The sequence below is a fragment of the Rhinoraja longicauda genome, chromosome 28 (genome assembly GCF_053455715.1).
Source record: "Rhinoraja longicauda isolate Sanriku21f chromosome 28, sRhiLon1.1, whole genome shotgun sequence".
NCBI lineage: Eukaryota > Metazoa > Chordata > Chondrichthyes > Rajiformes > Arhynchobatidae > Rhinoraja > Rhinoraja longicauda.
This window is the reverse complement of record NC_135980.1, coordinates 11,220,066-11,247,750: the sequence shown is the minus strand read 5'-3', so window position 1 is coordinate 11,247,750 and position 27,685 is coordinate 11,220,066. Positions and strand designations below refer to the sequence as shown.

General features: G+C 40.4%; 1 protein-coding gene across 2 annotated transcripts in view; it reads right to left on the bottom strand.

Moving 5' to 3' along the window:
* Positions 1–27,685, bottom strand: part of sh3gl1b (SH3-domain GRB2-like 1b) — a 77,956-nt gene that overhangs the window by 48,945 nt on the left and 1,326 nt on the right. For both annotated transcript variants that reach the window (XM_078424164.1, XM_078424165.1), the window contains exon 2: positions 2,395–2,463. In XM_078424164.1, coding sequence (XP_078280290.1) covers positions 2,395–2,463 — 69 coding nt within the window. The remainder of the gene's footprint in view (positions 1–2,394; positions 2,464–27,685) is intronic.

Here is a 27,685-nt window from a genome sequence, read left to right as displayed (position 1 = left end):
CCCTCGGTGTTTTTTCCGACTTTCCCACTGACCTGCGTTCCCATTGCTGCTGCCGCGGTGCGCTCCTTTGATGATCTCTATTGGTATATCGGTGAGTAGATTTCTGTTTAATAGTGCTCCTGTAGCGCTCGCGTTTAATTTTACGAGCGTTTCCCGGTCGTACATTGGTTAATGCTAAGTGCTAGCACACGCTAGAGCACTTAGGGATAATTTTAAAGTACACATACCAGTTTAAAACGCACAGTTCCCGCAGAGCTACCACGACGGCGACTGGACTGGACCGCGCCATCTAGGGCTGGCCAGGGTGGTGAGGGCCTTTGAGGATACTAGCTGCCTTTTTGAAGCTGCGCCTAACATATTTCCCTCCATGGTGGGGAGATCAGTAACCATGATAGACCGGCCAATATCCACCACTTTTTGGAATCTCCTACACTCCTGGGTGTTCTCGTTGCCAAAACAGGCCATGATGCAACCAGTCAATATGCTGAACATGCTCGGCCCATGACAGATCTTCAAAGATATACAAACCCAGGAACATGAAATTGTTGAGTCTCTCCACCACTGACGTATCAATGGAGGCAGGCTCATGGAACCTTGGCCCTCCTCTTCTAAAGTCAACCATTGTCTCCTTGGTCTTACTTAAGGGCCTGTCCCACTTAGACGATTTTTTTGGCGACTGTCAAAGTCGTAGCAGATCACCAAAATTTTCTTTTACCCGACGACAATGACCAAGACAATGCCGAGTCAGGTCGAGATTACACCTTCTTTGGAAACATCGCAAAAATTCCCACACTGTCAATGCTTCTCCGGCATCCTGATTTTCACTGAAATCACTGACAAGTCGGTAAGTACTTGAGAGTTTTGAACTATAACACCTTGTATGGGTTACGTGAAAACCAAGCTTCACTGTAGCAAGGAATAAACTGGATTTACTTCCAGTTTACTAATAGCTGTTTTAAAAAATAAAAAAAATTTAAGTGGTTAAGTGGATTTTTGAGAAAAGTGTGTGGGCATTCTTTGAAATTTAAGGGAGATGCACATCTGGTTTCTGGGTTGCATATCTGGGTTTGGAGCCCATTTTAAATGTAATGGCTGATGGCCATAAACATTGTGAAAATTCCCACACTTACCTGACTGTCAAACTGTCACCTCCAATCTACCTGTCAAATGTCCCGACGGTAAATAAATTGGTTAAACACAAGCATTTTATGGTATTTTGAATTGACTTTACTTATTTTAATATTGTGTTCTTCTAAATGCATCTAAGAGAACCTATCAAACCTGGGAACAGCATGCAACAGTGCCCGCAATAAGCAACGATACCTGCCGACAAGCCAGCTGTCGGCGAGAAATTTCAAACTGAATGATTTCTCAGCGACGCGCCGAGATCCACTACGATTTTTGGAAGACTCCTCACGATCATGCCCGCGACACCCCGGCGAACTGTCGGCGACAGCCTAGTCGCCGGCAGTCGCCTTAAGATCGCCTAAGTGGGACAGGCCCTTTACATACTCCCTCCTATACTCTGATTCATCATTACTCATAATTCATCCAACAGTGGGGTTGTTGGCGAATTTAAGGATGGAGTTGGCACTCTATCCGGCTACAGAGTCATGGGTAAAGAGTGATTAGAGCAGGGGACTCAAAACTCAGCCTTGAGGTGCCCCTGTGCTGATGGTTATCAAGGAGGAAGTGTTGCCAATTTATACCGATTGTGGTCTGTTGATGAGGAAGACAAGGATTCAGTTGCAAAGGGATGAGCAGAGACCTAGTTCCTTAAATTTGGTAACAAGTCTGAAGGGGATGGTGTTTAACACTGAGCTGTAGTCAAAGAAACAACAGCCTGATATATGGTGAAACAAGGAATTGCAGGAGTCTGAAGAAAGATCCTGACCCGAAAGTATGTTTTCTTATTGTCCAAGTGGTCCATTACAGTGTGGAGTGCCAGCAAGATCACATCCCCCATTGATCAATTGAGGTGTTAGGCAAATTGTAATGGATCCAGGTTGTTGCTGAAGTAAGACATCTAAATCTAGCTAGTTAGTTAGAATTTAATTCACAACAATTTCATTTGTGAGTTACAAGATAGTGTATAAAATTGCATTCAAAGGCTTGAGGATAAAAGTGTAGACTGATTCTCCTGGTGCAGATGGTCTGCAACCTAGGCTGCTCAAGAAAGCAAGGGAGGAAATTACCATGGTCCTGACTATACTCTTCTAAACATTTTCAGATTCAGGAATGGTACCCAAGGATTGGAAAATTGTAAATGTTACACCCTTGCTCAAAAACAGTTATATGGAGAAACTGACCAAATATAGACTAGTTAGTCCTGCTGCTATATTCTTAGTACCAATGGTTTTATCTGCGTAGTCATAGATCCATTAATTCACCTACCCGTTCCATTTCCTTGAAGTCTTCATCAAGTTTGGTTCCTTCAGCACCACCCACCTTTTCGCTGACAAGCTATGAAGAAAAAAATAACAATCATGAATTTTCAAAATAAGAAAATACATTAGTTACATACAAGTTCCTACAATTTAGATCTTCATCTTATCAGTACACTGGAAACGTTATGACAATCAGATCTTGTCATACAGAAGTTACTTCAACTTCAGTACTGCACCTGGCAAATGTTATTGATCAAAAAGATTGCTTTCACACTGGGTGATGATCCTTTGTGATACTTAGTTGGTTTCCTTCACCTTCTCCTCACAGTTTTGAAAGGGTTTTTTTTAAAATTACACACACAGGAACATCACTGGCAGGCCAACTTATAATGCCCATCTCTAACTGCCTGTCAGAAGTGGTAACCATTCTGAATTGCTGCGGACATTCTGGTACCTAAAATACCATTGAGTATGAGTTCCAAGATTTAGGGACTGTAATACATTTGAGCCAGTGGAAACATATTTCCAAGTCAGATGCTAAGTGTTTTTAGTAAGGAAACAACTGAATATTTCCAGCATTTTCTGTTTGATTTCAGATTTCCAGTACCTGCACCATTTTTGATTAAAAAGCAAACTTGGTAAGTGTTGTGATATTGCTGGGACTACTTTGTGTATCCAAGAACTACTTTGTATGGCTGTGTATATAAGTGATGGGTGTGATTAGGCGGTCACTCTGGATGCAGGTGGCCCATGGAGGTGTGCGGCGACCGGGAGAGCCCCGGAGGAGACCGACACCCACGGAGGTGTGCGGCGACCGGGAGAGCCCCGGGGGAGGCTGACACCCATGGAGCTGTGCGGCGACCGGGAGACCCGACACCCACAGAGGTGTGCGGTGACCGGAAAGACCGGGAGACCCGACACCCACGGAGGTGTGCGGTGACCGGGGAAGACCGACACCCACGGAGGTGTGCGGCGACCGGTAAGACCGACACCCACGGAGGTGTGCGGCGACCGGGGGAGGCTGACACCCACGGAGGTGTGCGGCGACCGGGAGAGCCCTGGAGGAGACCGACACCCACGGAGGTGTGCGGCAACCGGGAGAGCCCCGGAGGAGACCGACACCCACGGAGGTGTGCGGCGACCGGAGGGGGTCGGCGACCGGAGGGACTGACCACCCGCGGAGGTGCGGCGGCCGGTAAGGCCGAGGCACTAAATACTTACCCAGGCGCGTCGACCGTAGAGTCGGGACGGCCCTGGGCCCGAGGCAGCGGCAGCGCGTTCGAATTTGAGCGGCAGCTGCCGGGAGCACCTGTGGGCGGGGCCAGCGGCAGCGCGTTCGAAAAGTTGAACGGCAGCTGCCGGGGAGCACTTGTGGGCGGGGCCAGCGCACCGCGATTACAGCAGTGCCAACCCAGTAGTGGGAGCCCAGCAGTGCCAACCCAGCAGTGGGAGGCCAGCAGTGGCAGGCAAATCATGGTGGTGGAGCATCTAGAGCCTACACTACGTTTGATCTACACAGCACGTCTTCTTGAGGGGAAGATATGGAACAAAATGAATATTTTGTGTTTAATGACCTGTGTAGTGATCTGTGTAATGAAAGCTTAATGTATTATATTTGATGTTTTTGTATAAATGTATATATCTGTGGAGTGACCACCCGGAGATGAGTGACCACACGGAGATGAGTGACCACCCGGAGATGAGTGACCACCCGGAGATGAGTGACCACCCGGAGATGAGTGACCACACGGAGATGAGTGACCACCCGGCGATGAGTGAAATTCCGCAGAGGAATGACCACCATGATGGCGAAAAAAGCAATTGTGTTTAATTGTGTTTAGTTGTTTGCAAAAAGCAATGGTGTTTTGGTTTTATTTGTTAAATATATTTTAGCCCTCGAATGGTAAAGAAAACAATTTTATATAAGACAAGGGGGATGTTGTAATATATAAGACAAGGGGGATGTTGTGATATTGCTGGGACTACTTTGTGTATCCAAGAACTACTTTGTATGGCTGTGTATATAAGTGATGGGTGTGATTAGGCGGTCACTCTGGATGCAGGTGGCCACGGAATAAACAGCCTGGAGTTGAGCTCCAGCAATGGAACCTTTTATACACGTGTACTTGTGGTCCTTCCAGAGTCACTAAAGGTACAACAGGTACCAGACCACGAAGTACAACAGTAAGTTTGTTATATTTAGTATTGGAAGATGTTAGAAAAAGGTTTGTCCTCTGCTGATCTTCAGAGTTCCAATAAAGAAGTCAAGAGTGTTTTACTGTCAAACGTACTGAAATGGAACAAAATTCTTACTTGCAGCAGCACAACATCTTTGTAAACACAGTACTCAGTAGATAATATAAACAAAAAAAGTTCAATTAAAAACCCAATATAGTGCAAAAACAAAACAAAGCCCAAAGTCCCGAGTGCAACCAAAACAGTTCATAGTTAGTTGGAGTTCATAATGTTCAATAGCCTAATGGTTGTTAGGAAGAAGCTGTTCCGGAAACTAGATGTTACAGTTTTCAGCCTCCTACACCTTCTTCCCAATGGCAGGAGTGAAAGGAGTGAAATAATAATGCAAGTCACACACTCAGACAACCCTGCATTAAATGGAGATTAACTGCTTTAAGGAATCAGAATGCTACTCAGCATCAACTTCCAGATGTTCAAATGCACTGGCATAACTATTATTAATCTCTGCATTTGTAGACTGCCCAGATGAATTTCTTGGTGGAAATTAAACTACTTGTGTAGATTGTAGACATGTCAAAGACAATTTAGGATTTCTTCAATCATCTTGTTGCCTTGTACCATGCAAAATAGACGTTGGTTACAAAAGGCATAATGGAGCCAACACTCAAATAATTCTATTTAAACTATATTTATTCTGAGAAAGCTGTTGCAACTTTAATACAAAATAATTATTTCCTCATTACTTTGCCTGATAAAAAGGAGAGCAAAAAATTATTTCCAGCTTGATCAGTATTTTACAACCAAAAACATGAGTGAAGACAATGAGCAGAAGACCAGAAGCAGAAGTTTATCAGTGAAAACCTACAAGAAATGCAGGCGACCATTGAATCAAAATGGTAAGCACCATTTATTTAGTCACTGCAATTACACAGTGGATGCAGACTTCATATCTAATGAACACATGGTGGTTTCCATCATTGTTGCAAGAGTAGAGAGACAAAAAGTTCAAGCCACTTTTAAGTAACAGTGCATCAGTAAATGTATATGGATGCATGACAAGTTCAGGATGTTGGCTCATGATTCTGTACTATCAAACAGCAAACCAAAATACACTATTTGTTTTCACAAGTATTGGTCTCAGTGGCCATTTTACATTTCTTAAAACAGTGTATCAAATCAGCATCTTAATTCAGATATCATTTTTCAAAGATTTTTCACATATACGTTTCAAACAATTCTTTGTATAAATCTTTGCAGAATATAATTGCCATGGAAGGAATGCCATGAAAGTTCACCAGACTGATTCCTTACATGGCAGGACTATTGCGTCACAAGAGATTGGGTTGAGTAGTCTGTATTCACTAGAGTTATGAAGAATGAGAGTGGATCTCATTAAAACATACAAACCTGATGCAGTGAGTGTTTCCCTGGTTGGGAAATCAGGAACAAGAGATCACAGTCGCAAGGATGAAGGCATTTAGGCCCAAGACAATTTTTTTTCTTAGAGGTCAATAAACCCTTCCATCAAAAAAGGCAGTGGAGACTGTTAATGATTAATGATTCATCTAAAATTCTTTTAAACACAAACTATATCAGGGGGAGAGCAGGAATATAGTTTTGAGGCAGAGGATTGGTTATGGTTGTACAGAATTTCAGAACAGGCTTCAAGGCCAAATAACCCATCCTTGCTCCAATTCGCTGTGATTTTTATAGCTTTAAACTAGCATTGCAAATTCTGAAAAAGAAGCAGAAAAGGCTGGGGATACTCCAGTGCTTTTATTTCTGAAGAAGATTAACCTGCCTTCAGAGTTGGAGTGATGATAAATCAGAAGTGCTGAGAGAATAAAGAAAATGACTGTGAAAGGGATGATACCAAGGTTGTCCAGGTACATCTAGAAGAAATATCATAGATCACCTATCTGGATGACTGGGAGTACAGGAAGATGAATTAGAGCACATGGAGGGGAAAATGCATGCTGGAACTTTGAGATGCAAAGCACAGTGACTTTTGGAAATCAGAATTAAAAGAAAATGCTAGAAATACCCAACAGATCAGGAAGGATCTACGGAGAGAGAAACACTATTATAGGTGAATGACTTTTCATTACAACACAATGTGAGGTATACTAATAATCTGAAAATGTTGATTGAGATATCAAGTAAAGAAAATAAGTTGATTTGAACCATATGAAAACGAAAGGAGGGTAGAAACTGGCAGCAAGAATAATGAAATCTGTAATCTATACGAAGCAATATCAATAGTCATCAATGTACTGGTAATAAAAAAGAGGGGTGGAAGGGGGGTGGGGGAGCTTGAGCAAGATTGAAACAAGTACTTTCACTTCATTCCATTAAATGACACGTGTAGTTTATGCTTGTACAGTTATTACCTCAGCCAATTCCAAGGAGAAAATTACTAAGACTTTGGTCAAAGAGCACCAACTTGCAGTTTCTAATCTAAACATGAATAGTGGAAGCAGCAGCTCTCCCAAAACATGTTTAATACTACTAGAATAGGGGCAATGTGCATACTTGTAATCAAAATGCCCAAAGTGTTCTTCTGAAAGGACCATTGGGAGTTTCAGCTAAATGGAAAATTAACACAAGGTCACTGATTTCAGCACAAAGTTAAATTTTGCAGCAAAATCACTGAAGATAATTTAAAAACAAAGTTCTCCTACAAAATCAATCACGGTATTGAAAAATCTTGATGATGCTGAACATCTTATTGCTATATTTCAAAATACAGAAACTCCATTAATCTGGCATGTTTGGTAGTACTGGTTTAGCAGATTAAACAGAAACAACATGTACAGGTTTCAATGTCATAAAAAGCATGATGGTGTAGCAGTAGAGTTGCTGCCTTACAGTTCCAGAGACCCAGGTTCGATTCTGAATACGGCTGCTGTCTGTATAGAGTTTGTACATTCTCCCCGTGACCGTGTGGGATTTTCCGGGCACTCCGGTTTACTCCCACACTCTAAAGATGTACAGGTTTGTAGGTTAATTGACTTCGGTAAAAGTTGTAAATTGTCCCTAGTGTGTAGGATAGTTAGTACTATCACCGGTCAGCGCGTTCTCAGTGGATCAAAGTGCCTGTTTCGGCGCTGTATCTCTAACCTAAATTAAATTAATAAAAGGCAATTATCACCTATCGAACAATCCAGGACCATAAAAGCTTTAGAAAAACTTGATTACGAGTAACATTCATTCTTATTGTATAAGCCTTCAGACATCAAGAATACTGGGAAATATGAAGCATCTTAACTTTCTTGTGAACATATATCCTAAATAACTAGCAAGCCCACAGATGCCTAGATAATAATATTGTAACTAAGTACTTTTAGTTTGATTAGCATCAGGCGGCAACTCTGAATAACGGTTAAGAATTTACAGCAATCTCACAATAACCAGAAAGCCTGCAATAAATAAAAGAGATAAAGATGATAGATGGCATGCAATTTACCACAAAACTGAAAGTGAACAAGGGAGGCAGAAATAAATACGATCGGGGTAGGCTGTGTGGAACAGGCAGGTTCCCTACACAAACATCCATGATCCACCAAAATTCTTAAGATCAGCAAAACTGCTAGCAAGGAAATGAAATACAAATGCAGACAAAAGGGAAAGATCAAGCCTCTTTAGTCAGACTTGCTGACTAAACCAAAAAACATTAAAATGGCAGAATTTGTTATTTCCTTTCAGAATGGGAATTTCATGTGCTCAACAGATAACAGACATTTCCTTTCTGCAACAATGATGAGAAACAGCTATGGTAAAATGTGTTTTTTTTAAGGAATTGAGGGACAGAGATTTTAATGAGGTTAAAACTTGTGCGATTTTTATTTCACAAATGAAACAGGATATCCATTGCGCAAGTCTACCCCAACAAAAAATCCATTTCATTATCCCTCCATCTGCCACGTCCCACTACTGTGCACTCCAAACTATGAAAGAAACAAAATAAATTATTTTTTATTGCCATTGACAGCATTCGCAAATACAAAGCAGATGGTTGCAAATAGGTAACAATGGGGCATAAATCACCACGGCCTGCATTGCAACCTATTTAGGAATAAGGAATATTCAGCCTCGGAAGTAGTTCGTAGCAGTCGATCAATATACTGAACAACCAGAAGCTTCAGCTGTGAATGCAGGTTGAATTTTCTCTCCTTTTTAAATTCACAAGAAGTTAACTAGTTTCAAAACTTTGGTCTGCTAAAATTGTGATGGACTCACCAACTTCCACTTTTGCTTGCAGGTGATGAATATAGATTCGGAATTTGCTCGATTGAGTAAATCAAAGAAAAAAAGTACACTTTCATTGCCATATTTAATTTTATAAATAGCCATACACCATACTATTTAAATTTGTCTTGTATTCAACTTGGATCAACACAAACATACATATTTCAATCAGATATTTGACTACAGCTTTCCTTCCCCCACCCCTACCCCATAGAAGAGTATCACGAATGATGCTCTTGATTATCATAATCATAATCAGTCAAGTATGTTTTGCAACATACAAGGAATTTGATTTGCCATGCAGTCATACCAATAAAAAGCAACAAGACACATAAAATATATTTTAACATAGACATCCACCACAGCGACTCTTCCAAATTCCTCACTGTGATGGAAGGCAAAAAAAAGTTCAATCTCTTTCCTTTGTCCTCCTGCAGTCGGGGGCCTCGAGCCTTCCGTTGACAGTACGATCTTGGCTCCCGTAGCCGGCGGTTGGGCCCTCCGCATCGGGGCGATCAAGGCTTGCATCGGGGGATCTCCCCCACCTCCCCCGCGCCGGGATCAGACCCCAGATCAGGGCTGGTCGAACCTTCTGCAACTTAGAGCTTCCCGACATCAGCCTTTACCCAAGACGGCGAGCTCCTCGATGGTGAAATCCGCAGGCAAGAGATCCCAGGTGAAATCCCAGGTAAGGGATCGCAGGCTCTGATGGCAGGTCTACGGCTCCATGGTGGGGCTCAAAGTCAGTCTCGAGCAAGGCCGCCAGCTCCATGATGTTAGGCTGCAGAGCAACCGGAGATATGATCCGGAAAAGAATCGCATCTCCTGCAAGGTAAGTGATTGAAAAAAAGTTTCCCCTGACCTCCTCCCCCAGCCCCCATTTAAAACAAACCAGAGAAAATTTCCACAAACTTTTTAAAACACACAAAAAATAACAAAAAAGATGAAAAGACAGACAGACCGTTGGCAAGGCTGCCATCGTATAAAATGGTAATGAGAATTTATAATCCAAAGAAACAGTGGCAACTTTTCTTAAAGTCACAAACATGCATAACAGATCCTCTTATGCCATGAGCCACTTATTATTGCAAAATGTTGGAAGGAAATGAGTCCCAAAACATCTTTAAAGGAGGTGACAAAATCAGGCACCTCTGAGTTTTATGAAGAAAAATAACCCTCTTACTTTTATTTAAAAGTGTTCCTCAATGTCTTTTAATTATACCACATCATAGAACAAAAATTTACCAAATAGTTTCTGGCATTTCATTCATTTTCAGTTTGCAACCAGTGATATTCACTTTGAGACACAAAACAAAGGGATTTTTTTCTTATATACAAGTAAAGCAATGCCTGCTTTGAACTCTTTTTAAGAGACACGGTCAGTTCTTTTGGCTCAATAGCAATGCAGGCGAAGAAAAATCACCTGGATATTTTGCACTCAATATCAATCCAATGATGTGTTCGTGTCCATGTTTTTATAGTACTTACTAACATTAAAGTTCTTGCTTGTCATATGCATCCTGTTGTATTACTCTATTAATTTTCACCCAGTTGCATGATAAATTGTGCTCAACAGTTTCAGTTAATATTATTCTTTTATTGAAGCACCTCAAGGTCATTTATTCATGCTAGGTTAACAGGAGTTTCCTACAATGCTTGACAAAAGATAAATAATAATGTGTGGCCAGTTATCAGATTTAGCAGAAACCCATTCCACGTCCTCCAGGATATCCTTGTCATTAGTGTTAATGGAAGTCACATGAAGGATATCTGGTCAGTGATAAACGCTCAAAAATCACTATTCACTGTTTTTGGCCTATCGCTGCATACTTACAATTAAGAACAATAGCCCGCTTGCTACCAGCCACTTTTTTTTGTTATGTCACAATGCCAATTTGTGCTAGGCATGTATCCACCATTTCTCCCAAGAACATCTTTACTGGTAAGCGTGCATAATGAAGCAGGCCACTAATAATCATCAGCAATAATGGCCATTTGGGGAAAGTAAGATAAATAGCTACTGTTACCTCTTAAAGTTGTAATCTTTAAGGTTTTGGGTGTGTGAAGGTCAGGTCAAGACATCATTTTACATTTTGGTAAATCATGCCCTTTTGCCAAGCTTAACCATGCATGATTTTTTTCCTTTCTGAAGCAAAATCATTGCTTCCTTAGGGGAGCCAAACAGAAAGAGAGTGTATAGGAACAGATTGCAAATGCTGGTTTATACCGAAGATAGACGCAAAATGCTGGAGTGACAGCTGGTCAGGCAGTATCTCAGGAAAAAAACAATAGGTGACGTTTCGGGTTGGGTCCGAAGAAGGATTCCGACCTGAAACATCACCTATTCTTTTTCTCCGGAGATGCTGCCCCACCCGCTGAGTTACGCCAGCATTTTGTGTCTACCAAACAAAAAGAGTCAAGTGCTTTCTGGAACTATACACCATGACAAGTCACTATCTTTAGGGAAATGTGTGAAAAATATATTGAAACAAAACATTTACATAATGAAATCAAGAGTACTACAGTGAAACTTTGAGAATGTAACCAAATAAGCTTTGGTCTACCTTGGTTTAAATGTATTCCTAATCATTTCCCCCATCACTGGTTATTTTAATAGGATAAATCCGGAGCATTCTGAAGGCAACATCTCTCGGGATGAGCTCAATGCCTTTTGAGCTAATTTTAGGCAGCCATGCAAACTTCCATCAAGGCACAGACCCCATCAGATGTTCCATACATCTCAGTAGCAGAAGTCAAAATTGTTTTCATGAGAGTAAATTCTCAAAAAGCATCCAGCCTGGATAAAGTCCCTGGACGGGTTCTGAAATCATGTGTCAGTCACCTGGCCACATTCTTTGCTGGCTTCTTCAACCACTCATTCCAATAATCTACTGTCCCCCATCTGCTTCAAGGAAACTTCCATCATTCCATTCCGCAAAATTAAAGTGACTTGTCTCAGTGATGACCACCCAGTAGGTCTAATATTGAGCATCATCAAGTACTTTGATAAACTGGTAATGGCACGCATCAGTGCCAGTTTCCTGGGCAATCTAGACCCCTTGCTATTTGCATAGAGCAAAGAAAGAGAAACGGTCTGTAGAGGATGCCATCTCCCTTGGACTTCAGCTCTGGATCACCATGACAATATGAACACCCATGTCAGAATGCTATTCCTTGACTACAGCTCAGACTTCACCACCATAATACTGAATAAGCTCATCTCTCCCTCCTGGATCGCAGCCTTGGGGCCACCACCCGCAACTGACTTCTGGACTTCCTAACCGGCAGACCTCAAACAATTAGAACTGGCCAAAACATTTCCTCTACCTGGACTTTCAAACGAGGTGGTCCTCGGAAGTTTTGTGCTCGATTCCTGTACTATTCCCTATATACCCATGACCGTGTGGGTAGTCATGGGTGCAAACCTCTATGATTTTTAATGCAATAAAATTGTGACCAATATCTTAAGGAGAGCAATAAAAATAAATGGAATTTAATTAACAAGCTATGTTTTAAGATTGGATTCTAAATCATTTGAACATTAAAAATAGAAAATGCATGAAAGACTCAGCAGTCTCGGAAGTGCTGGTAGAAAGAAAGACAGTTAAGGTTCTTCGACAGAGACCTTCACCAAAACTGGTTTTAATTTGCAAAGAATGTTATGGGAAGGATAAATAATACAAAAGGGAATATCTGGGATAAGCAGGGACAAATCAAATGGATTCATAGGCAAATCAGACTGCAATTAATATTCTTTGACTGTTATATTTGTTAGTAATAGTCGGGTTATTAATGGTACAGAAACATGGAGCCAATATCACAGAAGCATGACATAGAGCAGAAATGTCATAGTTAGAGAGCGATGGAGAATAAAGTAGCAGGCAAGAGGAAGTACAAGGTTACTCCAGTGGACTGAAAGCTGATGCTGTGTAAAGTGATCAGCCAATCTGCATAAGGTCTCTCCAAATCACTGCTTCACCAAGAAAGACTGAATCACTGGATGGTGCAAAGGAAAGAAGCTTAAGGACAGGTGTTGCTCTCCCATGAAACGTTAGCTTCACCCCTCTTTCCACATATTTGCATAATTGGCAGTTCCTTTCATTTGTTGAATGAATTTGTCCCAACTAGCTTTTCTTTCAAACAAATGCATTTCACATTGTATGGCAAAAGATATATTCAGATATTCACAAATTGCAATTATCCATAAATTGCAATTATCACCAGCAGAAGATAATTTGGAGAATCCGTGGATCCATCAAACACAATTGCTGTAGCATGGTAAATAATTGGTGACACTGACTTTCAAGAATGAAAAAAGTATTAATTCCCTGGTATTTATTGTTACATCAATTTAGGATTCAGTACCAGAGATGGTCAAGATAAAGTTTGGATAATAGACTGGATCAAGAAATTCTGGAAAATCCAAAGGGTGACACATTTGCAATTCAGCTGCCTCTGGAGATTTCCCTTGCAGATTCATCAACAGTAGGTATCTAAGAAAAAACTCCTATGTAGGTGACACATTGACCAAAGAATCTGGGAAACTTGTATATGGGAGTTAGTGTTTTGCACAATTGTGAAAGTAGTAGATGGAGGAATGAGCCTTAAATGCGTTCCTTTCATATGATCCACTTCAGTGCAACAACAAGAATATGAATACAAAATATATACATAAATTAACTTGCAAAATCACATTACACCATCAAGTTGAAACCCAAGTAACAGGAAATGTAGAAACTTGATTTTCCAGCTTCAAGGATAACACAGCGAACAACTGACCGATGAGAAATAATTCAGTATTTAAATTATTGACATGGAATTAGGTCGCAGGTGAGCAAGCTGTAATTTTGATTAGGGACTGTTCTTTTTATACATCCAGAATTTATATTACATAGAACATAAAATAGTACAGCACGGGCTCCCGATGTCTGTACCAAACATGATGCCAAGATAAACTAATCTCAACTGCCTGCACATGATCTATACCACTCCATTCCCTGCATATCCATAATTGTACAAGAATTTCTCAGAGGTTTAATATACCACTCATACTAACGCTATCAGGTATATAAAAGGCAACAGAATCAAAAACATCTCCAGCATCTAAAAATGTCTTTTGTTTTTCAAAATGTCTTTACAAGTTGGAAACAACTAAAATATTGTTTTCCAATCCCTTGTGAACAAACTACTAATGGCCACATTCTGATTCCTTGCAATTTGCCAAGAATAAGTTTCATACTTGGTTAATTGTAACTTTTGAAAAGAGATCTTAATCAAACAAAGCATAATGACCATTGAATCTAGTCTCAATAGTGGCATAAAAGCCAATTTCTGTACTCAAATTACATCCTTAATTCCGAATCCAATATAAAACAAAAACTCCCATCATATTTCACTGTACAAATCTGTATAGACATGGTACAGATCATTATGTGCTCTCGAAATCTTAGATTTTCAGAAAGCGTCTAAATTTCTGTCTTGTCTAAATTTCTGTTGATTAGCTAATTAATTTATTGCATCGAATGGAAGTCGCATTACCAATCTTGTTGTACCCCTGTACAATGACAATAAAGATATATTGTATTGTATTGTATCTTGTGAAATTTGTACCATGCTATTTGAGATAAACAGGGAAGGTAAATTACCTTGCATTAATCTAGCATATTTCTGAGTCAGTAATACTACAGTATATAAACATTTAGAAAACCTGAGATACATGTTACCACTGTGAAATATCTGTTCAACAGGAACAATACAAGTTACTTCCTTATAGCCATTTTCCTTCCTCTAATACCATTGTACTCAAAAAATATTGTTGGGCAGCAGAGCAGTTTGCTCTGCTATCCCACAGCTCCGAGGCCCCAGATTCGATCTTGAACTCGCATACCATCTGTGCAGTGTTGCCATCCTCTATCCATTGCAGACTTTCCATAAAAGCACAAAGACACACACACTCAATCTAGGAATTTTGCCCAAACAGATTTCCATGCATTCTTTCAACAGGATCAAGGTTAAGGAAAAACTGAACCATGTCTTTTTTATACATGCAGTGGAGTTAGCAGTGTTATAAATATTAGGCAACAATTATGCAACGAAAGATCCTTGCAGCTTAACTAGTCTGCATATTAAATGCCAACAGTCTGTCTCGTCCTTTTCTTCCTTTGTTGGTTTTCAATATGTGTTAAATGTATGTTTTAGTATTATTTAGCTTTGTTTTATGTGGGGGGGTGGAGGGATTGGGGGAAACTTTTTAAAAATCTCTTGCATCGACAGAGGCGCAATTTTTTCCCGTATCGTATCTTCGTCCGCACTGCGGCCTAACATCGAGGAGCCGGTGGCCTCTTGCCGAGGATCAACTTTGGGAGCTCCAACCGCAGGAGCCTGCGGAATTAACATCTTGAAGCTGGTGATCCCTGTCGGGGATTGACCTTGGAGCTCCAACTGTGGGAGCCTGCAAACTTTAACATCGTGGATGAACTTCGGGAGCCCCACGTCACAGGAGCTTTGACCGCCATGACTGTAGATGGTTCGACTACCCCGACCGCGGGAGAATAAAGTGAAAAGAAGATTAGACTTTATTGCCTTCCATCACGGTGAGGAATGTGGGGAATGCTGTGGTGGATGTTTATGTTAATTTTTATGTAGGTGTGTCTTGTTGCTTTTTTTTGTATGACTTACAGTACATCGGTAGGGATCACTTACAGTAGGGATCACTGAGACATGGCTGCAAGAGGACCAGGGCTAGGAACTGAATATTCAGGGGTACACAACGTATAGAAAAGACAGACAGGTGGGCAGAGGGGGTGGGGTTGCTCTGATGGTGAGGAATGATATTCATTCCCTTGCAAGGGGTGACATAGAATCAGGAGATGTTGAGTCAGTGTGGATAGAGATGAGAAATTCTAAGGGTAAAAAGACCTTAATGGGAGTTATCTATAGGCCCCCAAACAGTAGCCTCGACATAGGGTGCAAGTTGAATCAGGAGATAAAATTGGCGTGTCAAAAATGTAATGCTACGGTGGTTATGGGAGATTTCAACATGCAGGTAGACTGGGAAAATCAGGTTAGAAATGGACCCCAGGAAAGAGAGTTTGTAGAATGCCTTCGAGATGGATTCTTAGAACAGCTTGTACTGGAGCCTACCAGGGAGAAGGCAATTCTGGATTTAGTGTTGTGTAATGATCCTGATCTGATAAGGGGACTAGAGGTAAAAGAGCCATTAGGAGGCAGTGATCACAACATGATAAGTTTTACTCTGCAAATGGAAAGGCAGAAGGGAAAATCGGAAGTGTCGGTATTACAGTATAGCAAAGGGGATTACAGAGGCATGAGGCAGGAGCTGGCCAAAATTGACTGGAAGGAGGCCCTAGCAGGGAAGACGGTAGAACAGCAATGGCAGGTATTCCTGGGAATAATGCAGAGGTTGCAGGATCAATTTATTCCAAAGAGGCGGAAAGACTCTAAGGGGAGTAAGAGACACCTGTGGCTGACAAGGGAAGTCAGGGACAGCATAAAAATTAAGGAGGAAGTATAACATAGCAAGGAAGAGTGGGAAGACAGAGGATTGGGACTCTTTTAAAGAGCAACAAAAGTTAACTAAAAAGGCAATACGGGGAGAAAAGATGAGGTACGAGGGTAAACTAGCCAATAATATAAAGGAGGATAGCAAAAGTTTTTTTAGGTACGTGAAGAGGAAAAAAATAGTCAAGGCAAATGTGGGTCCCTTGAAGACAGAAACAGGGGAATTTATTATGGGGAACAAAGAAATGGCAGACGAGTTAAACCGTTACTTTGGATCTGTCTTCACTGAGGAAGATACACACAATCTCCCAAATGTTCTAGGGGTCGGAGAACCTAGGGTGATGGAGGAACTGAAGGAAATCCACATTAGGCAGGAAATGGTTTTGGGTAGACTGATGGGACTGAAGGCTGATAAATCCCCAGGGCCTGATGGTCTGCATCCCAGGGTACTTAAGGAGGTGGCTCTAGAAATAGTGGAAGCATTGGAGATCATTTTTCAATGTTCTATAGATTCAGGATCAGTTCCGGTGGATTGGAGGATAGCAAATGTTACCCCACTTTTTAAGAAAGGAGGGAGAGAGAAAACGGGTAATTATAGACCAGTTAGTCTGACATCAGTGGTGGGGAAGATGCTGGAGTCAATTATAAAAGACGAAATTGCTGAGCATTTGGATAGCAGTAACGGGATCATTCCGAGTCAGCATGGATTTACGAAGGGGAAATCATGCTTGACAAATCTACTGGAATTTTTTGAGGATGCAACTAGGAAAATTGACAGGGGAGAGTCAGTGGATGTGGTGTACCTCGACTTTCAGAAAGCCTTCGACAAGGTCCCACACAGGAGATTAGTGGGCAAAATTAGGGCACATGGTATTGGGGGTAGGGTACTGACATGGATAGAAAATTGGTTGACAGACAGAAAGCAAAGAGTGGGGATAAATGGGTCCCTTTCGGAATGGGAGGCAGTGACCAGTGGGGTACCGCAAGGTTCGGTGCTGGGACCCCAGCTATTTACGATATACATTAATGACTTAGACGAAGGGATTAAAAGTACCATTAGCAAATTTGCAGATGATACTAAGCTGGGGGGTAGTGTGATTTATGAGGAAGATGCAATAAGGCTGCAGGGTGACTTGGACAGGTTGTGTGAGTGGGCGGATACATGGCAGATGCAGTTTAATGTAGATAAGTGTGAGGTTATTCACTTTGGAAGTAAGAATAGAAAGGCAGATTATTATCTGAATGGTGTCATGTTAGGAGGAGGGGGAGTTCAACGAGATCTGGGTGTCCTAGTGCATCAGTCAATGAAAGGAAGCATGCAGGTACAGCAGGCAGTGAAGAAAGCCAATGGAATGTTGGCCTTCGTAACAAGAGGAGTTGAGTATAGGAGCAAAGATGTCCTTCTACAGTTGTACCGGGCCCTGGTGAGACCGCACCTGGAGTACTGTGTGCAGTTTTGGTCTCCAAATTTGAGGAAGGATATTCTTGCTATGGAGGGCGTGCAGCGTAGGTTCACTAGGTTAATTCCCGGAATGGCGGGACTGTCGTATGTTGAAAGGCTGGAGCGATTGGGCTTGTATACACTGGAATTTAGAAGGATGAGGAGGGATCTTATTGAAACATATAAGATAATTAGGGGATTGGACACATTAGAGGCAGGAAACATGTTTCCAATGTTGGGGGAGTCCAGAACAAGGGGCCACAGTTTAAGAATAAGGGGTAGGCCATTTAGAACGGAGATGAGGAAGAACTTTTTCAGTCAGAGAGTGGTGAAGGTGTGGAATTCTCTGCCTCAGAAGGCAGTGGAGGCCAGTTCGTTGGATGCTTTCAAGAGAGAGCTGGATAGAGCTCTTAAGGATAGCGGAGTGAGGGGGTATGGGGAGAAGGCAGGAACGGGGTACTGATTGAGAGTGATCAGCCATGAACGCATTGAATGGCGGTGCTGGCTCGAAGGGCTGAATGGCCTACTCCTGCACCTATTGTCTATTGTCTATTGTCTTTTGAATTTCACTGTACCTTAATTGGTGCATGTGACAATAAAATACCTTTGAAATCTTGTTTCTACAAAACAAGTGAACATGCCTGCATGCATCTGAAGTATTTTTTTTTCACAAAAACCTTTTCCTCTTGAACTGACTCAAATTTGAATATGTAGAAATGAAAATGTACTTCAAACCAATATAGAAATTCACATCTACAGTGTTTTAAGGGTATGCTTGGATACATTTCTTTCTTCCCTTTACTGACATCCACAGAGTTTTCATAAGTCTTAGACTCTTGCCTCATAACTTAAAGATGTTTTCAACTACCGGAAACATCTGTACTCAATCAAATATTTTTTAGTTAGTCTAGTACTGGCCTGGGTCATAGATGTGCAGACACATTGCCCATCCTTAATTGTCACTGAGGTGGCAGTTAGAAGAACCACAATGGTAAATAAGGAAATGTATATAGCTTCCAATGGAAGATTTTGTTGCCTGAAGGACAGAAGCAAACTAGATTGACTCTAGATTTACAATAATTGGGTATTTTCAATGTCACTATTATCGAGACGGGCTTTCAATTCAAATCTGGTTACGACCACCATTCAGCACAATGGATCAAAGATAATCGAATTGATCCTAATCGTTAAAATGTACATGGGTAAATAGACATTTATTTTCCAATTTGGAGGCAGTAAATAGTTTTGAACATAATGACAATTTCTGCCAGTTGCAAATTGGAATGGCAGAGATGGTCCTAATGTATTTGGGACTAGGCATTTCCTGCTTTTACAAATAAATAACACTGGGAGAAAAAATTACAATTGAGCTGTTCCCAACTTTAAAAAGTAAACAGCAACTAACTAATAGCACACATGTTTGATTTCCCTCAGTATAAAAGTTGTACATCTAATGATGTCTGGAAAGCTTTAATTTCCTATCACAATTCTGCCTGATGGAAAGCGTTTCAAGCACACTCATTATTTTTTCTATATGGTTCCAGTCCCCTTTTTCAAAATATTAAATTCTACTAGTTTATAGCTAAATACTAACTAATGGGGAATTAAGCATGTAAATTTGGTCATCTTAGATATGTTCTTGGTTCTATGAACTGACTTTATCTCAGATTTGTAGAAATACCCTTGGCTAGAAGCGAGAAAAACATTTTCAAACATATTGCACCCAATTACAACACAATTATTTCTCCTCAAAAGAGATCAGGTACTATTGCATTACTGTGCTCGGATCCAAGACCAACAATTACTTCACACACAGCTCCACAGGAGAACTTGGCAGCTGTTGGCCATGGAATCTTCATCAAAATACATGTTAAAGATTTCAGATGAAGGTTCCTTAAAGAGTGAAATTGTTCAGTTATACTAATAAATTAGCTATCTTTCTCCCTCAGACCTTTTTTTTAAACTGTTCATTTTAATTCAATTTTGTTTTATAGCACAAATTAAAATTATCCTACTTTTAAGATCTCCAAATGTTTCCTAGCTGTTCCCAAAATCCTGAATCAACCCATCTGTGTAACATAACCTACCTAAATTCCTGACATGTGCTGCTTGAGTGGAAATACTGCTTTACAAATCCTGGCTCTTTAAAATCTTTTCCAGTTGATCTATTGGAAAAGTTACTGAGTCAGTCAATTTGATTAAATAAAGAGAGATTTGTGGCCATTTTGTATCTGTTAACAATATTTAAAATTGTGTCCCTCCAGAGATTTGGAGGTCAAACTCTAAAAGCTCCCATTGAATTCCTTTTATATTAGTTTCTCAGGCTTATAGACATTTGCCTTGAGAACACACTGATCTACCTGTAAATAAATTCTTTAGTTAACTTCCCCACAACAAATTTTACACATTGCCTTATCAATTTTCTTCCCACATTTCCTGGTGTCACCAACTAAATCCCACTTTTTAACACCATACCCTAATGGACCAACATTTCTAAAACTTCCAGGAGATAACTAGGTAATCACAAATGCATACTTATCAGCACTAAGGGACTATTGCTCATTGAGACTGTGGCCGAATCCCAAACAGTCTTCTCCTGAGAACAAGATTTTATTGAATTCAGTAAAGTTTCTTTCTGCTGTCGCAGCCAATCCAGCCCGGACAAGAGACCATTTGTCAGCATCTGTTAGTTTTTCAGGTGATACAAGAATAATTTGTGAAACAGGAAATATTTTTAAGGCTAACCCAATAATGCACAAACATTTTTTTTGAGGAAGAGCCAGGCAAATTAACAAGCCAAATCGTTGAGCATGAAACATTTTATTTTTCACAACACAACAAATTTAGCATCCAAAATACTTTTTAACTGAAGCTAAACGCAAACAGGAGGAACAACAAATCATATTCAGTTGGGTAGCTTATAACCCAACAATATGAACATTGAATTCTCCAATTTTAGGTAACTAGCCAACAGCCCTTTGCCCATCTACCTATAATCCCTTCCTCTGACTTATTTTCGCACTTCTCTCCTTATCTCAATATTTTGTATTCTTCCCATCTCTAGCCTTTGACCACTAATCATACCATGCATTTTATATAAGTTATACCATGATAGTATACATGAATAATAAACAGTGCTGAATTTGTATTACAACTACAAAGAAAATGCATCTACAAGAAAGGCACAACAACCTAGATTGGAAGATCAGGAAATTCATCTCTAGTATACGAGAGGTCTTTCAAGAGCCCGATATCAGCTGAAAGTAGTTTTTATTGAATCTGGTGGTATAGAACATAGAACAGTGCAACAGAAGATCAGGCCCTTCAGCCCACAATGTCTGTGCCAATAATGATGCCGAGACCATCACTTATCTACCTGCACATAACCCAAATCCCTCCATTCCCTGCATATCCATATACCTATCTAAAAGTAGACACAAAATGCTAGAGTAACTCAGCGGGTCTGAAGAAGGGTCTCGACCCGAAACGTCAGAGATGCTGCCTGACCCGCTGAGTTACTCCAGCATTTTGTGTCTACCTTCGATTTAAACTAGCATCTGCAGTTCTTTCCTACCTATCTAAAAGTATTTTAAATGCTACAAACATATCTGCTTCAACCCATCCAGCTGCCCATTTCAGGCACTCCCAACATACAGTGATGCTCCTGATAGGATGTTTTCTATAGTGCATCTGTAGAAATTGGCAAGAATAATTGGAGACAAGCCAAATTTTCTTAGTCTTCTGAGGAAGTAGAGGTATTGGTGTGTTTTTTTGTCCATAGCAAGAATGTGAATATACCAAGACAAATTGTTGGTGATACCTATACCTCGGAACTTGAAGGTCTGACCATCTGCACTTTAGCCACAGCCAAGGATTGGAGCAGGCTCTTCACCCAATTCCCTGTTGTTTTCTTGACATCATGTTACTAAGCCATCTATCTCATCAATGTTTGAGATCCAGTCCACTACGGTGGCGACATCTGCACACTACGTTGCACAATGGACTGGGCTACATCCACCACTCTCTCCAATTTCTTGTGGTCTTGGGCAGAGCTGTTGCCAAACTAAGCTGCAAGACATCCCAATTTGTTTGGGGTATCAGCAGAAGTTGGTAAATGTCATTGGAGATATGCCAAACTTCCTCAGACTTCTGAGAAATTATAGGCAACGTGTGTGACCAAAATTGTGAAAAATTGTGGAATACATCTCTTCTAATTCTGAAAGCATTACAGATATATTGTTTTGTACTGTATATATGACTTGTATATGTCGAAGTTTATCACGTGACTAAGAATGGCTCGTATGCTTTCTTGGCAGTAGCTTCAATGTGGTTTGTCCAGGACAGAATCCTGGTGACATTTACACTAAATAACTTGAAGCTCTTGACCATCTCTACCTTCGTGCCATTGATGATGACTGGAACATACACGTCACTTCGTTTCCTGAAGTCAATAACTAACTCCTTAGTCTTCCTGACATTGGGGCAGAGGTTGTCATCTTGGATCATTTTTCTGTAGTTATTGGAAACATGCCAGACTTCTTTAGTCTTCCGCAGAAGTAGAGCCATTGGTATGCTTCTTATGCTGTAGCTTCAATGTGGTTGATCCAGAACAGATTTTTAGTAATATTTACACCTAGGATTTGAAGCCTTCAACCATTTCCATTTCAGCACCATTCACCTGAGTGGAGTATGTGCTCCACTACACTTCCTGTAGTCAATAACTCACTTCTTCATCATGCTAACGTTGAGGTTGTTGTCCAAGCTGTTACTTAGCTTATTTCTAGCTACTCTATCTTCTTCCTTCATTTGATTGAGAGTGAAGGTGGGCTAACCCAACATATGGTGCTTTAGCATTTTGCATATCAATGCTGAGGTTGGACCTTTGAGAATTAAGTTTCAAACTGTCTTTTGTTTATCTTTTAGTTGCAGTTTTTATCCAATTAATCTCCATGAAGTGATTCTATTCAGCCACAATTAAGTTTATTCATGGAAGCCTAATGTACCAAGTGGTGGATTGCAGCTCAGGAAAACATTGCAGAATCAAGAGATGAACACGTCTCTCTTTTTTTGTTGAGACTAATCCATACATTACTCATCTGACCATGCAGGCTTAACATCTATACCATTCAGTTAACCAGTGCAGTCTCTAAAAGTAACACCCCATCTCTACACTCTGGTAGAAAAGCAATGAAAATAAAGTAGTTCAAGCAATTTGCAACACACAAAGCCACCTTGGCAAGATGATCAAAACATTTGATTACTAGTTTGGCACATCTCCAGTGATTCAGCAGTTGGATTATACATAATTGATCTAACTGAAACAGAGATGGTGGAGCGAGGCAAAGTGAGGGAAAGCTGTTGGGGTCCCTGCTCCTTATCATTATTTGATGGTTTCACTATGCCCATCAAAGTTGAATATTCAACTCGCTTTACTACTTAATATGTCAAAATTGACCAAATGGAAGTTTGAGTGTTTCTGGGCATTACATCAAGAAAATAGGAGGAAAGAATAATTGAATCAACATCAATGGGACTTTGACATTGAAACCCACAATAGTCTGTAATCTATAAAAACAGCCTTTAGCTGGTTGACTCATCATACAATAAAAGTGTGATCCTTCTTCTCACTAATGGGGTAGAGGGAAGAGAGCAGGTAGAAAGAGGGGAGGGAAAAGGGTGGTGCAAGAACTGGCAAATAGCCACATTTGGGGTATTTTGTTCAGTTTTGGTCATCCTGCTATAGGAATGATGTCATAAGATTCAGGAGCAGAATTAGGCCATTCGGCCCATCAAGTCTACTCTGCCATTCAATCATGGCTGATCTATCTTTCCCTCTGAACCTCATTCTCTTGCCTTCTCCCCATACTCACTGACACCATTACTAATCAAGAATCTGTCAATCTCCAACTAAAAAATATCCATTGACTTAGCCTCCACACCCATCTGTGGCAATGAATTTCACAGATTCACCACCCTCTGTAAATAAATTCCTCCTCATCTCCCTTCTAAAAGTACATCCTTTTATTCTGAGGCTAAGGCCTCTGGTCCTAGATTCTCCCACTAGTGGAAACAGCCTCTCCACATTCACTCTATCCAGGCCTTTCACTATTCGGTAAGTTTCAATAAGGTCTCCCCTCATCTTTGTAAACTCCAGCGAGTGAAGGCCCAGTGCCTTCAAATGCTCATATGTTAACTCAACCATTCCTGTGATCATTCTCGTAAACCTCCTCTGGACCTTTTCTAATGCCAGTACATCCTTCCTCAGAACTGTTCACAATGTCATTAGGTTGGAAAGAGTGCAGAGGAGATTTACTGGGATGTTGTCTGGACTCGAGGACCTGAACTATACGGAATTGGGCTGGCTAGGACCTTATTTCTTGTAGGAGGCCGGGGGGCGTCTTATAGAGGTGTTAAAGATCATGAGAAGAATGATTTTCCGGGTTTTTTATAGGCTAAAGACAGGTTGGCGGGTCTAATGCAGATGGGGCATCTTGGTCGGCATGGGCAAGTTGGGCCAAAGGGCCTTTTTCCATTCTGCCTGGCTGTGTGACTCTAAGTGTTAGGTGGATCCACGTAAGGAAGGGTTGATAATTAACTTGTGGCTCAAGAAACCATTCTCGGAAGACCATTATATTTCAATACAAATTAACAGACATAAAATTGATCCAGCATTATATTTCCGTCTCATCTCTGCCAGTCATGAAGCAGAGCTAAACAAGTTGTAACAAAAATGACAAATAGAAAAGGAATTCTGTCACCTAGTCCTCGAATAACCATTTTAAATGCCTGCTCCTCTTTGACAGAATTTCAATTTGAGCTTTACCTCAAATTTCTCAACCAATCCCCACTCTGAGATATGTGTTCAGCTTCTTACACTGTTCCTCTGAAACCCCAGAGTTTCCAGCTACCTAGCCAAAAAGGACATTATATCATTCTGGACAAATAAAGCTCTGTTATACTGTTATACTGTTATACTGTTATCAAGTTCAACAATTTTAAATTGGTGATTCTAGACTACATATTTCCAGTATTCATATTCTTATCTCTTTCCCTGTTGGTAATTTCACATGTTTTTCTTCATTTTATTACTTCTCCCCCAGGCTTACATTTTGTTAGAGACTAATACCTATAGCCTCTTTCACCCAACTCTGTCATCCTTGTTGACATTTAATCTACTGCCCTCACATCATCACTAACCTTTCTTTTCTTCTCTCCCTCAATTTTTTCCAATGCTGATCCTGAAAGTTTCAGATTTGCTTTCCACAGATGCTGCTGAACTCTAGTATTTCCAGCTTCTATCTTTATTTTCAGATCTCCAGCACTGCAATATTTTCCCGCAAAATAAGACAATCCCAAATGCGGGTTCTTGGATCCGTGAAGCAGCTGTGATAACTAAGCTGCGAATTTCCAACTAAATAGCTTCAATTGGGAATTTAAAACAGAATAAATGATCAAATGCCCAGATTCTAAAATTCCATAAAATGTAACAGAACTAGTGATCAGCATTGTGGATCAGCGCATTATAAAATAATTTAATGTCTGAATTATATAGGGTTAATAGATCTATTTGAAGAACACCATATGAAATTGGACAAACCACGATTGCAAATGACAAGTGTTAATGGATCTTACTCCAATACCACCCCTAATTACTATTAACATGTGTGAGCAGAGCCACAACTATCCTTCAGTTCTGTATCCTTCAGTACTTTATCCAACTGCCAATTATCTATACCCAAACCAATATATTAAAATATATTCTTTATGATAGGTACCATAAACAAAGTATTCAATATAAAACAATTTAGAAACAAGTCTAGAAACAAGGAACTGCCGATGTTGGTTTACAAAAAGGACACAAAGTGCTGGAGTAACTCATCAGGACAGGCAGCATCTCTGGAGAACATGGAAAGGTGATGTTTTGGGTCGGGACCCTACTTCAGACTTATGGGGGGGTGGGGGGGGGGGGGGGAGAGTAAGAAAGCTCCAAGAAATCTTTCCCTTCCCCCACAACCTCCCCCCACCCACAATCAGTCTGAAGAAGGGTCCAACCTGAGACATCACCTATCCGTTTTCCAGAGGTGCTGCCTGACCTATGGAATTACTCTAGCACTTTTACTTCAGTTTCTTATTTTTAGATACAAGCCTGGTGCATTTGTATCTAGGCCATGTGCTCTACAAAACCACATTTCAAAACAATGATTCATAGATAATTAAGAACAGATCTCGTCAGAAAATATTTTTATTCACTCCAACAGGGAAATAATACGAAATACCCTGCATCTACAATACAGAAATACTTCCGAACAGAGGTGCACATCACCCAAACCACAAAATATTTTTTCCTGCTCACAGCACAGATTCCAACACAATCTCCAACATCGCAGCAAGTGCCAGCAACCTAGAAAATCATACTTGTTGCTTTTGTATTCAAATAGATTGAAGTCCAATTTACAATTCTCCAAGGCCAAACTACCCATCAATTATATTTGCAGGAAGGAACTGCGGATGCTAGTTTAAACCGATGATAGACATAAAAAGCTAGAGTAATTCAGTGGGTCAGACAGCATCTCTGGAGAAAAGGAAGAGGTGAAGTTTTGGGTCAAGACCCTCCTTCATTCCTTTTCTCCAGAGATGATGTCTGACCCGCTGAGTTACCCCAGCCTTGTATGTCTTATATCAACTATATATTGTTTTTCTAAACTGACAATTGTCTATAACATGGATGCATAACACATCACTAGAACACATAACATATCCAAATATGCTTAAAAAAGATCTTAAATAAATAAGTTGCCTTTATTTGACTTCCAGAGACAGTCTACTTAGACAACTCCATTCAAACAAATAAAGCTGTCCAATTGAATGTCTTGAGACTTCCTCCCATGCTGTAGATTTATCTTTGTTGATATGAGCAGTCCTACTGCAATGATCATTTCCAAGACTCCAGGTATTAATAGCAATGCCTTAAGCTACCTCTAAAAACCATTTTCATTTTTTTGCAAAACTTGTGCAGATAGAGATTTCCAAATTCATGTTGACCTAGGATGTTAAAAAAAATAGAACTTTAAGATAATTCAAGTCGTTCTTTTCTCTTCAACCTGTCTTGGTAGGTGTTTGATCTATTGTCACCTGTCCAAGAATAATAATTTTCACCTATAAAATATATACCTACAGTACATTTTAGAACCATGGAGATCACACCCATCTTCACTCCTGTTCTCACTCAATCACTGCACACATTTTCCAGTAGCCTCACAGCAACTAGCACAGATATAAACATTTTTAAAATGTCAAATTAAAATCGTAACGTCAATGTAGTAAAATATTTTTTGCGATGTTAAAAAACTAATCGTTTCACGAATAATAGACAATCATAAACCAGAACTATTGTACAAAGTATGAAGATCTGAAGAAAGAACTCGACCCAAAACGTAACCCATTCCTTCTCTCCAGAGATGCTGCCTGTCCCGATGAGTTACTCCAGCTTTTTGCGTTTATCTTTGGTTTAAACCAGGATATGCAGTTCCTTCCTACTCATACATAGTTTAGGTGTATAAGACAATAACCTTAGATGTTGGTACAAATCGAAGGTATTTATTCACAAGTACTGGAGTAACTCAGCAGGTCGGGCAGCATCTCGGGAGAGAAGCAATGGGTGACGTTTTGGGTCGACACCCTTCTTCAGTCTGTCATGTCTATCTGGAGCAACAACTCTATGATTCCCTTCATTCAGAAACACCGCAGCGAACTATATTATTCCGACTGCTGCTCCAGCTTAAGTCAGGAACTAAACCGTATTTATACAGTGTTCCCTTATTTATATATGTTCACTTGGGATTTTTTTTTTTGCTTTGGTCGCCAGTTACTGGTTATGGTCAATTGCTCTGTT